The sequence below is a fragment of the Sinocyclocheilus grahami genome, unplaced genomic scaffold (assembly GCF_001515645.1).
Source record: "Sinocyclocheilus grahami isolate Dianchi unplaced genomic scaffold, SAMN03320097.WGS_v1.1 scaffold1608.1, whole genome shotgun sequence".
NCBI classification, from domain to species: domain Eukaryota; kingdom Metazoa; phylum Chordata; class Actinopteri; order Cypriniformes; family Cyprinidae; genus Sinocyclocheilus; species Sinocyclocheilus grahami.
In genome coordinates, this window is record NW_015506787.1 from 154,059 (window position 1) to 168,781 (window position 14,723).

Here is a 14,723-nt window from a genome sequence, read left to right on the forward strand (position 1 = left end):
GGGGGGGGGGGGGGGGGTTGAAGATTCTCATTGGCCTGATATCTATTAAGCAGGGTGGCTGATATAATGCTAGAATACTTTTAATGGACACCAAATTGGTGAAATGAAGCAAACTCTTACTTTGCACAATATTTACTCAAAATTAATTTGAAGGATTTATAATGCTTTGGCAAAACTTTTGGCAAATTACCTCTAGAAGTGGAGGTTACATCAGCCAAATTTTGATAATCCTAAAATGGCCAAATATTGTCTGATATATAGCCATTCAGTGCGTGTTGTAATGTCCACTTGTGTTGTGTTTTTGTTATTGATGATATTCTGTGTTGTAAAATGCTGCTCAGGTACAGCCCTTGTTTTTGCACATCCTCATTTGTAAATTCATCCATCAGCTCATGCATGGTAGGAATCCATTTCCCTTTCAAAGTGGCAGCTGAGCGCTCATGCAAACTCCTCCAGAGTCAAGCCATTTCATTTGTTAGTCGATCTACACTCGATGCTAGTGTCATCGGTGACCAAACCAGTCCGACAGCAAATACAATGGACTGAAAATTAATTCAAAGGACCTGTTGGTTCATCTTGGCACACAAACATTTAATACTGCACCAATACGGCAAAAAAAAAAAAACATATTTTTTTTCTTTTATGATTTATGTAAATGTAAAACACATAATCGTAACATGCCAATCAAATCCTGACTCCATACTCCCTCTTTCACTCACAATACTGTAGTTGTCGTTTTAACCGATGCAATATGAAATGCATGTAAACTTAAAGCCCAAGTTTGTATAAACCATTAAATCACATTTCACCCATATGACTCTTTGTTTTTAGTTAATGTGGTGTTTGCTTAGTCACTATTGCTAAATCCTTACGGTTAGGGATTTGATCTAATGCCTAATCGGCTTTGAGTGTTGGGGTTTAATCGTCAAATTGAATAATGCCTCAATTTGTGTGGCTTCCTGAAATGTGAAAAGTCTCTCTGTGACTCATACCGGTTATTTAAGTATTACGTAACTGAGAAAACAACTCAGCACAACTTGTAATGCGGCATCTGCGCCGGTGCTTTGACGAAGGCTTTTCTCTGCCTGTGGAAATATCTGAATCTGTTTTTCTAGCAGATGCACTGTCATGGTGATGAGAATGGTCTGAGGAATAATATTCATAACAATCTTGGCCTTTTCAGTAGGTGTTCGCCAGGCAGTTTAACTTGTTTTAGTGGTTGCATACCTGCCGTCAAAGAAATGCACTGCGTAAGAATGTGGGTGAGCTGCTTTATAAAAGTCTTGTGGAGGGAAAGTTCCTGTCATTCGTTCTTCAGGCCCATCAGCCTGCCATACATTCCTTGGGTTCTGCTTACTTGAGCTTCTCCAAGATGGACTGCAAGGAAAGAGTCGGACGCTGCTTCCTCTTTCTCTTCTTGGCCGTTCTTTTCGACGTAGCTGGACTAGTTCTCCTCTTCGTTGGCATTTTTGCACCCATCAGTTTTTGGGACTTGTTTGTCCTGACCGGACCAATCATCATCTTCCTTAGCCTGGTGTTTTGGATCTTTTGGTACCTGGGGAACCTAACGGTGCCATACCGCGAACTCCTACCCAAGTGAGCATGGATTGGAGGAGAAATATGGACTGGAGAAGTCGAACAAATGAACTTCAGGAAGGCGAAAGGACTCCGGGAGTCACTGAGTGACTAAAACAAAGGATGAATGACGTGTCACTTGAAGGCCTGCTGCGGAGTCAATTGTTGGATCACCATTGTCTTGGGAATGTAAACTTTAACAGTGATTACCATCTCAAGATGCTTCCAGAATGAGAATGAAAGTGGGGTGACATAAGATAAATCCTGTCAATGACTTTTAACAGCAACGAATTGGACAATTCGACCCCAAAAATTCAGCTACTTTTTCCCAGTTTTCCCAGATTCCCAGTTTCGCCATTTTTCATCACTTCATGGTTGTGAAAGATTTATTTTTTAGTATCATGTATAGTTCCTGCTTCTTTTTGGAAGATCCTGTCATGCACTTTATGGTACACATTGGAAAACCTCAGGTGAACCTCTGAAATGCACTATGGTTTTTGCACTGTACTGAAAACAAATGATTGATTTATGATTGATGTCTTTCCTTTTACACAGTCTTTTGCCTTTATATAGAGGTTTACAAAAAGCTGTTGTCATTATAACCAATAAGCACAAAAAGTTTTGATGCTGAACGTGCACACTTGTACTGAAATGACGCTGTGGTTATTGTGGATGGGACACATACATTTAATTTATAAAACAAAGTTCTTGTTTGGTCAGTGACAATCAGAGGCGTCGTCTTTTATAGTCTTTTGTTTTGGTCAGAGATGTCTTTCTGAAAACCAGATGAACTGGAAATGCCAGCGCAAACATCAGCATTGAGCGTGAGAGATCCACCCTGTGAGCGTGATATGCAGGATATTATTTTACATGTTATTTTACAGTTATTTTACATGAGGTGCTTCCCTGTCATGGGGTCCAGCATGTTGAGATCATATGACCAGCCCAAATCTACAGATTCCCAAACTGAATTTTTGAATGCAGAATCAATTGATCATGGGTGAGTTTCTGTGACTCTACATCCACACCAGTAGGTGTCAGTATGAAGTCCACTGTCATGATTAAACAACCAAACCCCAAAAATGGATGTCAGGGAAAAGCAATACTGAATGCAAATAATAAAATGCAGTCTACAGCTACGAACAGTTTAACTGGAAAAGTGACATGCCCTCATGCACAAAACAAGAGCCAAGAGCATGAAAGCATTGCAAAATGTTAAATTGTTCTATTCAGCTTGTGTTATCGTAATGATTTTGATTACTGTTTGGCTTATGTAGCTCATGGTGAGCTACATAAGCACCGATTACCCTTTGGGGTTGGCTAATTGAGGTACAAAATCTTCAAATGGGGGTGGGAACTCCAAAACAGGCCGTGGCTTCCTCCCTTTGACAGACAGACACATGACACATATGACACAATTTGTTTTCCCAAACCAGTTCAAAATTACGCCCTGCAGCCGATACAAAAGATTTCATTGGTCATGTCAATCACAGTGCTGATTTCCTACACAATGCTACAATCGCTCCCCAAAGATCCACCATTGACCGGCTATAACTCCAGACTTACTTTATATCTCACAATTCTGACTTGTCTTCTGAAAATTGTGAGGAAAATGTCTAAACTGTGAGAGAAGAACTTTTTATTATAATTTTTTTATTCTGTGGTGGAAAGTCGTTCATACTTATGCATGATTTCTATAATTATAAGATTAAAAATAAACAATTATAACCTGTAAAATACTGTATACAAGCAGCAAATTCCCATTATTCTGGTTATTTTGATTGATGATGCCTGAAATGTTGCCACCAGATGTTTTTTTTTTACAGTTTAGGGGTTGGACTGTATTTGAAAAATTCTTGTGAAAGCTGCTAAAATCCCATTCTGCATAAGTGGGATGTTGTCATTAGCCGCAGTCCTCCAGCTGAGAGTTATTACACCGGTTTCCTAAATGGTTTCTGTAAGAGCTTTCCAATGTAATTGTTGGCTTTCTGGAGTGCTGAATATTGATCGCTCTACTCTTTATTTTAATAACCCATGATAATGCATCCTGGTGGTCATCAGTAGATACCGAACATACCACAATGAAGCACAAAAAGCAATTTATGTGTGTGAGAAGGAAGAAAGAGAAGCCATACAGAAGAAGAAATGCTAATGACAGCAATAATAAGATGAGGCCAGCCAAACAAGTAATCATATTTCATCACATAAGGATTGCATTTCGAATGGTCCACATAATTAATGTGAAAAGTAATATGATGGCATAATCCTTCCATTCCTGCTTGTCCAATATGTTGACGCTCTCAAGTCCAAATATTGGAAGATGTAGATTGGTTTGTTTCTTCATCAGATTTTGAGAAATGTTACATGACTTGCTCAGCAATGGATGCTCTGCAGTGAATGGGTGCTGTCAGAATGAGAGTCCAAAAAGCTGATAAAAACATCACAATAATCCACAAGTAATCCACACCACTCCAGTCCATCAGTTAATGTCTTGTTAAGAGAAAAGCTGCGTGTTTGTGAGAAACAAATCCATCAAGACTTTTTTAACTTCAAGCCATTTCTTCTAATAATCCATAATATTGCTTTCTCCAGTGAAAATGTCATCTCGTCTGAATCAGGAGAGAAATATGCATAGATTAAGCACAGTTTACAAGCGAAAAACAGTCCCAAAACAATTCTAAACAAATATGTGGGTGGATTTTGATGTGAGAGATAACAGGAGATGGAGTTTTTCACTGGAGGCAGTGTTTTTATGGACTCAAATGTGACACTTTATATTTTAAACGTCTTCATGATGTTTCTTACAAACATGCATCTTTTCTCTTCACAAGACATTAATTGATGGATTGGAGTGGTGTGGATTACTTGTGGATTATTGTGATGTTTTTATCAGCTGTTTGGACTCTCATTCTGACGGCACCCATTCACTGCAGAGGATCCATTGGTGAACAAGTGATGGAATGCTACATTTCTCCAAATCTGATGAAGAAACAAATTCATCTACATCTTGGATGGCCTGAGGATGAGTACGTTTTCAATTTTGGGTGAACTATTCGTTTAATGTGAACTGAAAACTGCATGCATAACATTTATAGAAGAATTAGCAAAATGCTGTTTAAACATTTGTGTGTGTGTGTAGTCATGCCACAGCTCAATAGCTATGGTGAAAAGTACGAGGCCTGTTGAACGGTTTCTATTATTGGTGGAGTGAAAAATGGGGGCGTGGCCAAAGGGCTCTGCTATTGGTGGAAAGACCTGTGAGGACCAATTGGAAAATCCCTGGATCCTTTGCACTACACCATTTCCTCTAAAGATGAAGAAGATGGTGGTAAGAGATTGTTTTAGTGTACTATCCTGTATTTTATATTTAATCTGTATTTTATTAATGTTTCAGACAGTCAGTAATAGACATTCATTTGTTATTTTATTGACTTTAGAACAACAAGTGAAATCTTCAACCTGCAGAGACACTTTTCTTCGTTTTTTTGAGCATCATACACTCTTAAAAATAAAGGTGCTTCAAAAGGTACTTCAAGCGATGCCATAGAAGAACCCTTTTTGGTTCCACAAAGAACCATTTAGTCAAAGGTTCTTTAAAGAACCGTCTCTTTCTTACCTTTTTGTAAACTGAAGAACCTTCTTTTGCCACAAAGAACCTTTTGTGAAACAGAAAGGTTCTTCAGATGTTAAAGGTTCTTTATGGAACCATTTAGACAAAAAGGTTCTTCTATGGCATCGTGAAGCACCTTTATTTTTAAGAGTGTATGCGTGTTCAGTCAGTTTGGGGTCAAATCATGAAAGTCTTTCCATAACCAGACTCTGAACGCAAAACCCTTGTGCAGTTTTGCTCATCTGGATAATAAAACAAAGCATCTTGTCCAATAGTTTGAATATGCATTAGGTTAGGTGGCCTATAGTGAGAATTGTTTTAAACACGCATGACCCACAGTAATCAATTGCCACTTACATAACAAAGGAAGCTCCAGACAGGTGGATTTGAGTTACATAAACTCAGTATGTTCCTCATTTCTACGTCGCTTTATTGAAGTGTCTGCTGAACGAATAAATGTAAATGTAGCATCAGAATAACCATAAAACTTTCCCATAATAAACAATGAGTGCTATTGTTGTTTTCAATTATGTGCAACTTGTACTTATGTTAACATCTCAAAAATGTGTTTTAGGGTTTGTCTCGATATGACTGAGTGTCATTTGCCTGCAGATTTGTCCAGTGGTCATTTGAGAGGTTCAAAGGGATTGTACCAGAGTCAAGTAAACATTATAAACAATAAATGTTTGCTTGCACTGTCATTTTATTTGTGAGAAAGTCACCATACAATCTACTGAAACGAATGGCAACAGTTAAACGTCTCCCTCTAGTGAGTAAAGCAGAATTAACTAGTCATGTAATACTCATGTTGAACAGACAGTAGTAGGCAGTGTCCATTTACACCGAGTACAAATATCCAGTCTTTTTCCAAAGACTATTTCCACCCAACACTTACCAGACAATTTACCTTTAATACAAATAACTGCTCGCTAATATTTACACTTAATGTCAATTGCACTTATCACTATTTACATTTAGTAATAACATTCGCTTCCAGTCATTTTAATTGTACAAAAACAGCATGATATTGTAAACTGGTGTAACTTTGGCTATAGAGACAAAACGCATCCTCTGAACTGTGCCTCTGCATCTGCCCGATGTTAAAGGACATCGAAGGCAATAGCTATATAAACAAACATTTGTGTCATATAAGTTAAGTTATTGTCCTTTACATGAAATTGGTCTTGGACTCAAAAGCTGCAGTAGCCTACAGAACAACCACACACAATAATAACAACAAATTAAGAGAGAGAGAGAAACTTAAAATACCATCACAGTTAATAACGTACTAAATCCTAATAGATACGGGTATAAATTAATGTGGATCTTGTGTATTTTCGTTGTGTGTCTAGCGAGGCCAAAGATCAATTTTCATTCAAGGCTGGACAATAAATTACAACTCACTAACTAATACTGTGGTATAGGCTATGCTGGTATAGTAGCCTAGTGTCAGGGCTGGCGCGTGCATAGCCTATAGGCGAACTAGGCAGTCGCCTAGGGCGGCAAAAAGGACAGAGATTTTAGTTGATCTTTTGGGCACTCTTTGGAATTATTGCACTGATATCAACAAGTTATCACCCCTTAGTTATTGTAACTCTAAATTCCGTTGTGCCCCACCTGAGCGGCGTCAATATCACATGCAAACCACCCTCATGTAGGCCTACTTCCATAAATGTCATCAAAATGAATAAAACTATCTGGACATGAATGACTTTTGCTACTGGTGATGTCTGATGAGTTTTAAAGCCCGACACGCGCTTCTGAAAGGTATAGCCTACTGTGAGAGAAAACGTTGGGGAGACACAGGTGGATACATCGTAATTTTTTTTTTTTTAGCCAAGTGGCCTAGATATTTAGACTTTATCATTTATAACGCTACGAACAGCGTTTAATTTGTAAATTGCGAGGTCCCGGAATAAAGCGGGTTGATGGATCCGGCAAGTGATCAGAGGATGGAGAGGTAATGAAGCATTCGCACAATCATTTAGTGGACCCACTTAAGTGATTACCAGCTTGCATCAGTTGCTTTTATAGTATGCACATGTACTCTAAAAATCATGGTTATTTTATTGCAATTTATTTTTATTTTTTTTGTATTTGGCTAGTTTTTGTGTAACCCAGCTCCTGGGACAGGAGAGTCGCAACAACCGAGCTCAGATATTTTGCATTCTCTTCAGGTGAGAGTAGTTCTCAGCAGTGTTGGGGGTAACGCATTATAAGTAACGTGAGTTATGTAATCAGATTACTTTTTTCAAGTAACTAGTAAAGAAATGCATTACTTTTTAATTTACAAGAGAATATCTGAGTTACTTTTTCAAATAAGTAACGCAAGTTACTTACTTTTCCAATTTATTGACTGACAGCTCTCCTGTTCCCATGTTGAGAGAAATCAGATGTTACTGTAGTGCTAAAATAAATATGAATATGCATTAATTCATCTCACTCACAAAAAAAACACAGATTCAGTATTCCTCAAAATGAATAAAAATAACGCAACTCAGAATATGACGCAAACCTGCAATAATAAAATGTTAAACAACACTAATATCCTTTATGTATTTAATCCCATTTTATTAACCAATGTCTTTGCTTCTGACCTTCGATGATCCAGTTCAGCCGTACTTTTTATGTTTTAAATAGGGCTGTCAATGTAATTACATAATGTGCCGATTAATTAATCAAATGAATCACAAATTAATGAGATTAATTAATTAACATGTACATCATGTGCATTAATTTAGAAACAAAAACACTGAATAGACATTACAAAAAGGTAGCTGAAATATAAGTAGCTTCAGAAAGAAATAGTTTAATTCAACATAAAAAAAATACAAATAAATAGTGAAATATGAAATTATTTGAAAAAGAAACGAATATAAAACTAAAAGCGCCAGTAGGTGGCGGCAAATCCTTGTCTTAAGTGACTCATTCAATCATTCATTCAATCGATTCGTTCAAATGGCTGATTCATTCAGAAACGAAGCAAGTGACTGCCTTTATTAATGGTTCACTGAATCATTGATTCACTCGATTCATTTAAAAACGTGGATCCATTAATGAAACAACGCTGTGTGTTGATCTGAGACGCACAACAGTTCTGCTACACTCTTAAAAATAAAGGTGCTTCACGATGCCATAGAAGAACCTTTTTGTCTAAATGCTTCCATAAAGAACCTTTAACATCTGAAGAACCTTTCTGTTTCACAAAAGGTTCTTTGTGGTGAAAGAAGGTTCTTCAGATTATAAAAAGGTAATAAAGAGGTGGTTCTTTAAAGAACTTTTGACTGAATGGTTCTTTGTGTAACCAAAAATGGTTCTTCTATGGCATCGCTGTGAAGAACCTTTTGAAGCACCTTTATTTTTAAGAGTGTAGGACTTTATTTTCATTGGTGAAATTACTGACAATGTGTCTAAAATGTAATTATTCACACCTTTACCTTATCTTAATATTTAGGTAAAAACTTTTATGTGACCTATTTTTGTCTTTCTACCAGCCAATGATGATTCTGAAAGAAAGCACAGTGTTTGTTATAGTAGCACACGCAGCTTTCACGCGCATCTGACTGACCGAACCGCGCGCTTGTATTTCAGCGGTGCTGTTAATGTTATGGATATTTTAGCAAATAGTTTGCTCCATAAATTCAGTTCAGCCGCATTAAGTTGAAGAGGGTAAACTTTATCACTCGACTGAATCTGCACGTGCATTTAATGCCGGGTTCAGACTACACAATATTTTGTCGGTCACTAGTCACTGTGTCAGATTACACGATTTTGACTCCTAAAATCTTGTTGTGTCGTGAACAAGAAACATGTCAGAATACACATTGCTTCCCGACCATTCATCGTGTGCCGTCTTTAACGACGCGCGTGATGTCTTCGAGAAGGCAGAACTAGCGACTGACTTCCGAAAACAAGAGTGTAAACATTGCTGAAGCGCTTCCGCTATAGTTCGCCAGCATTGTTCTTTCTTTGTTCTGTCGTGGTAGACCCTCGATGACACATCATACAGGCAGGAGTACTGTTGCCACAGCTCCACGAACCTTTCCTCCATCTCATAATTCCCCCTAGCAGCCCCATCATCTCTCTTTCGTTTCGCCATGTTTGAAACCTGTGCATGAAAGAGCTTCTGTGCTGCTATTGGTCAACGTCACCAATGTGACAGAACTCGTCATGGACGACGGAAAAAAAATGAAACATGCTAGTCTTTCTGTCGTGAAGCATCGCAGACGCGGAATCGGTTGTCGTCCACTCTGACGCACTGCACGAGCTGAAACGATGGAATCTTGCGTCCCCACGCCCACTGTCGTTTACGAATCACCACGACATCCTACGTCAAGCAAATCGTGGCAGAATCGGGCTAAACTCGTGTAGTCTGATTAGGTGTTCTTTCTCCGTCCAAGCAATAAATGCACATCTTTGAATGAGCGCTGTAGCAGTATTCTTCAACCGCTCAGGTACTGTCAATACGACCCATTTCAGGAGCTGCCAAAATTATATTTTAAAATCAGTTAGGGCTATAGAAATGCATATTAATATTTACAAGTAAATCTCCATATTATGCATAGGCTAGCCTTCTTTCAATCTGATCCCCCACATCTAGTTTTGACATCCATCAGGGGGGTTAAAGCCTTCTTTAGGGGGGTCAGACCCCCATTTAATTTAATGCATTTAATGCTTTTGCAGGTTATTTTTTATTCTTTTTTTTTTTACGTTGCAGTAGGAAACAAGTATAATAATCAGAAAACACGCCCGTGTCTGGTTTATTTGAATGCAGTTGCAACAAAATCTCGTCTTTCACATGCATCTTAAAGATCGTGTTTAATTGTGAATGTGAAGTGGGGGTTGAGCTGGCGCCGGCCCTGCCTAGTGTAACAGCTCTAAGAAGGAAATTAGGAGTACATTGCATATCCAAAAGCATGGGTCTTCTATAGTGCCATCACCATGGTAGACTACATGGTCATAAAAATCAAATACAATGAACATGGTGCTTTTAGCAAGCGTGAAAGTATGTTCTCTTCTCTATAGCTCCTCTAGGAGCTGCTATCCGGTGTGATGGGGTGTGAATGCGCCCAGGCGGGTCAGCAGCACTGTTTACAAACACCAGACGTTCTGCGTGCTATTTGAGGGAAGGGGCATTTTCGCGCCTTAAAACGCGTTTGTTTTCATGACCTCCATGCCCAAAAACGCACGCTGACGCCGCTGAGGATCATGGGGGAGTCGGCGGCTGCAGACCTGGAGAGGTGTAAGACGCGGAGTGGGTAACACGGGATTCTGCTCTAGGGCTACTCAATATCATCAGGGGTTATTTCACCCAGAGATGCATTTTCTAGTTTCGAAAGATAAATCATGATGCGTTATTATAAAAATAGATGCTAAAAATGCGTATAAAAGTGAACTATTAGAATATATCAAATGCACGATGAGTTAAAACCTTTCTATGAATGACGAATTTCCATTTTAGCAACATTTTAAACAGAGTATGACATTAATTGCATTTAATTTAAAGGCACTTGCAATATTCCCAAGGCCGTTAATACGCATTAAGAAAATATGAATACAAATAACGATTCTAAACGGTTTTTATTTGATCATTTTTATTTAAAAAATACTTTAGTATTGTATTAAATCACACTTTTATTCGATATTCGCTGTATTGTTTTTATTCGATAATTATTATATTATAAAACCATTTTAAGTCCATTCATGATGAATCTCCAGTCCAGTGTTGACAACTCTCCACATACATGCGTGTTGAGGCGCAGCGCAACCGACCTTCAATCCGCCAGGTCATCCATATTCCTCATTTCATTGGCTGCGATTGAATTACCGCATTCCTTAACGCGTCTCTGATTGGTTGGTTTACCTGTCAATCACAGCGCCCCCTCCACCAGCGCGCCCTGATTGGCTAATGCCCCTTTCCTTTCTCTCCGTGGTGAACCGCGGCGGTGGGTCGAGTCGCCGCCGCTGATGCTGGTGTCTCCGGTCGGGCACGTTTACCGTTTCACCCCCCTTCATATTTACCATTCATATTTATCGTGCCCCGTTCCGTGTGCGGAAAGATAAAGATGGCAGCGGTGGCCCGTCTGGAGGGCCGTGAGTTTGAGTATGTGATGAAGAAGCGCTCGGTGACGGTGGGTCGGAACTCGTCGCAGGGCTCGGTGGACGTGAGCATGGGCCACTCGAGCTTCATCTCCCGCCGGCACCTGGAGATCTTCACCGCCGCCGCGGAGGACACGGGCTCGGGACCGGGCGGAGGAGAGTTTTATCTGCGCTGTCTGGGGAAAAACGGGGTGTTCGTGGACGGGGTGTTTCTGCGGCGGGGGGCGCCACCCCTGCAGCTGCCGAGAGCGTGAGTGATTATAACCTTCATCTTCTTCGTGGTCATCATCATCGTCTTCGCTGTTATTGTTGTTGTGATGCAACACCGGGAGCACGTGCTAAGTGTCCTTATGTTGCACTTTTTTTTCGTTTCGCTTTCAGAGCGTCTGGGCTGTGTCTCAAACCCTAGCGAGCTGCCTAAGTAGACAGCATTCACGCGCGTCATGTTTACGCAGCGTTTCGGTCATTGTGTACAGCATCGTTTTTATACGATGCACGTAACATTTCTACTTATCGTAAGTGCATGGATCATGACAGACGTGTGAAGCATTGTTGTGCCACAGGGGGCGAGTGCAGCATTTTTGGACGCCATATGTGCATGCAATATTTTGGGGGTGTCATAGGGGCGTGCTGCAGCAGATTAGAGGATTACATGCGTGTGTAGCGACATTTTTGGGCCATCATTTTTATGCCGATATTTTTCAGGGCATTGCTTTCAACAGTTTGGTGGTGTTATATATATGTGCTACAATTTAGGCTAGTGTACCAGCATTTTTCAGCAACAATAGGTGCATGCAGCATTTCGGAAGTCATAGGCACGTGCTGCAGCAATTTTGGGTATCATATGCATGTGTAACAGCATTTTGGGGCATCATAGGCACGTGCTGCAGCAATTTTAAGGCGTCATAGGCGTGTGTAGCAGTGTTTTTGGGCAACAACAGGCGCAAGCAGCATTTTGGGAGTCATAGGCACATGCTGCTGCATTTTGGGGTGCATCATAGATTCTTGCAGCAGTCTGGGGTGTTATAGTTGCATGCAGTATTTTGGGCATCATATGCATGTGTAACAGCATTTTGGGGCATCATTGGTGCATGCAGTAGTTTTGGGGTGTTATAGGTGCATGCTGCAGCAAATTAGAGCATCACATGCACGTGCAGCAACATTTTTGGGGGCATCATGGACATGCAGATTTATTGGGGTAGTATAGGTGTTCGTAGCAGTTTGGGGTGTTATAGGTGCATGCAATATTTTTGGCCATCATCATAGATGCATGTTTTTGCATCATAGGAAAGTGTAGCAGCATTTCTGGGGAACAATAGGTGCATGCAGCATTTTGGGAGTCACAGGCACATGCTGCAGCAGTTTGGCCAAATCATAGGCATGTTCAGCAGAACTTGGGGTGCATCATGGGTATGTGCAGCATTTTGGGGTATAAGGGGTGCATGCAGCAGTTTTGGGCATCATAGGCAAATACAGCAGCATTTTGAGGTGCATCATGGGTATGTGCAGTATTTTGGGGTATAAGGGGTGCATGCAGCAGTTTTGGGCATCATAGGCAAATACAGCAGCATTTTGAGGTGCATCATGGGTATGTGCAGTATTTTGTGGTATAAGGGGTGCATGCAGCAGTTTTGGGCATCATAGGCAAATACAGCAGCATTTTGAGGTGCATCATGGGTATGTGCAGTATTTTGTGGTATAAGGGGTGCATGCAGCAGTTTTGGGCATCGTATGCATGCAGCATTGTAATATAGGTGCACACAGCACCATTTATAAGCATCATAGACAAATGCAGCAGCTTAAGGCATCATAAGCAATGCCCTAAAGATGCTGTCTAGGTAGGCAGTTCACTACGTTTTCAAACACAGTTTCTCATTTACATGCATATTCAGACATATGCATGCAAACATCACCTGTAATAATTGTCAGAAATGTGCGTGAAAGAGAAAATGTGTGTTTTATCATGAAATAATGCGTGTTGTTTAGTCTCGGTTGGAGTGTAAAATCACTGAGACGGTGAGATTTGTGTTAACTAGGGGTTTGGGGCTTATATCCTGACTCTATGCATCGTATGCTCTTTGTTTCTTAAGTGCTTATGTAGCTTTTTTTTGGTGCATCTCAGAAAAGCACAGCCTGTCAGTTAGGTTTGCTGTCAGCGGTTTCCATTTTCTTTATTTGTTTGTTTTGAGATGATGTTGGACATCTGGGCGTGTTGACATTATCCTAAAGCCGACCTTTGGATGGTGCATTATCTGTTTTGAATGTCTGGTTTGTGTTAAGTCTCACCCACAGCGTATTTCAGAATGATTTTGCAGTGTAGGTTTGTATCTCTCAGGTATCGTTTTTTATGCATATCATCAAATCACAGCGTCGAGCGCGACTTGTAGTGCACACTTATCCCTTAGCTTTTTTAAACACATGACCCACATATCTCAATATAACAACAAATCTGTTGCACCCTACAGTGCCAGCTTTAAAAGCAATTTTGTGCACAGCCATTTTCAGCCCTGCAAATCTTTCTGTGGAATTCTGCACATATTTAAAAAGACATATCACCTCTAGATTCATGTTCCTCTTGATATGCGGTGTCACATTAAGAGTGAAGTGAGCCCTTGATAGTTTGGCTGATTAGCGCTTTCTAAATATGGAGTCCTATGGAGGTGCAGAGAGATTCTTTGATGTCTTTGTGCTGACAGACATGAATAAGGCTTTTTTTTATAGCCAACATCTGTTTTAAAAGCAAGGGCTCTATGAAATCTGTTTCATTTGAACCCAAATTCGATTGTATTTTTTTCCCCAATTTTTTTATTTTTCATTTGAGTTTTAATGGTTTAATTAAATAGTATTAATCAAAAAGGATGTTGAATCCATTAAAGCAATAGTTCACCCAAAATTGAAAGTCATGTCATCATTTTCTCACCCTCAAGTTGTTCCAAACCTGTGTTTCTTTCTTCTGTTGAACACAAAAGAAGAGATTCTGAAGAATGTGGGTAACCAAACAGTTGACGGTAGCCATTGACTTCCATAGTAGTTTTTTTATTCTATGGAAGTCATTGGCTACCATCAACTGTTTGGTTACCCACATTCTTCTTCCTTCTACCCACATTCTTCTTTGAATCAACATGAGGGTGAGTAAATAAACTATCCCTTTATATTCATAAAACTTTAGAAGAATAATTACATAATTAAAATGTTAACAATAATAGTGCCCTAAAATGTATATATACAATTATGTAGAATTTTTTGGAAAGTCTGTGTTGTCTGTTGAAATTGTTCCAGGTTCTGTTTTACTATTTAATACAAATTTACGTAGTTTTTTTTTTTTCAATAGAAGTCATTTGCGGTTTTACATTCACAGACACTAGTGCATATTACTAGTTCATTTTGATTAGACCTAAGTGTACCAAGTTTTGATTCATTTATCCAATATTTTGCAGAA

General features: G+C 39.6%; 2 protein-coding genes across 2 annotated transcripts in view; both read left to right on the forward strand.

Annotated features, from left to right (window-relative positions):
• LOC107571536 (uncharacterized) overlaps window positions 1-1,600 on the forward strand; it is a 3,420-nt gene extending 1,820 nt beyond the window's left edge. Inside the window, exon 3 of the mRNA XM_016257856.1 lies at window positions 1,319-1,600. Within this exon, the coding sequence (XP_016113342.1) occupies window positions 1,319-1,600 (282 nt within the window). The remainder of the gene's footprint in view (window positions 1-1,318) is intronic.
• A 9,236-nt stretch (window positions 1,601-10,836) lies between these two features.
• Window positions 10,837-11,878, forward strand: LOC107571537 (forkhead box protein K2-like). Its single transcript, XM_016257857.1, has one exon. The coding sequence runs from the start codon at window positions 11,251-11,253 to the stop codon at window positions 11,536-11,538; it is 288 nt and encodes a 95-aa protein (XP_016113343.1). The 5' UTR covers window positions 10,837-11,250; the 3' UTR covers window positions 11,539-11,878.
• The last annotated feature ends 2,845 nt before the right edge of the window (window positions 11,879-14,723 follow it).

What these genes read in the sequence shown, in the direction of transcription:
- LOC107571537 (XM_016257857.1), top strand. Translation starts at nt 11,251, where the DNA reads ATGGCAGCGGTGGCCCGTCTGGAGGGCCGTGAGTTTGAGTATGTGATG.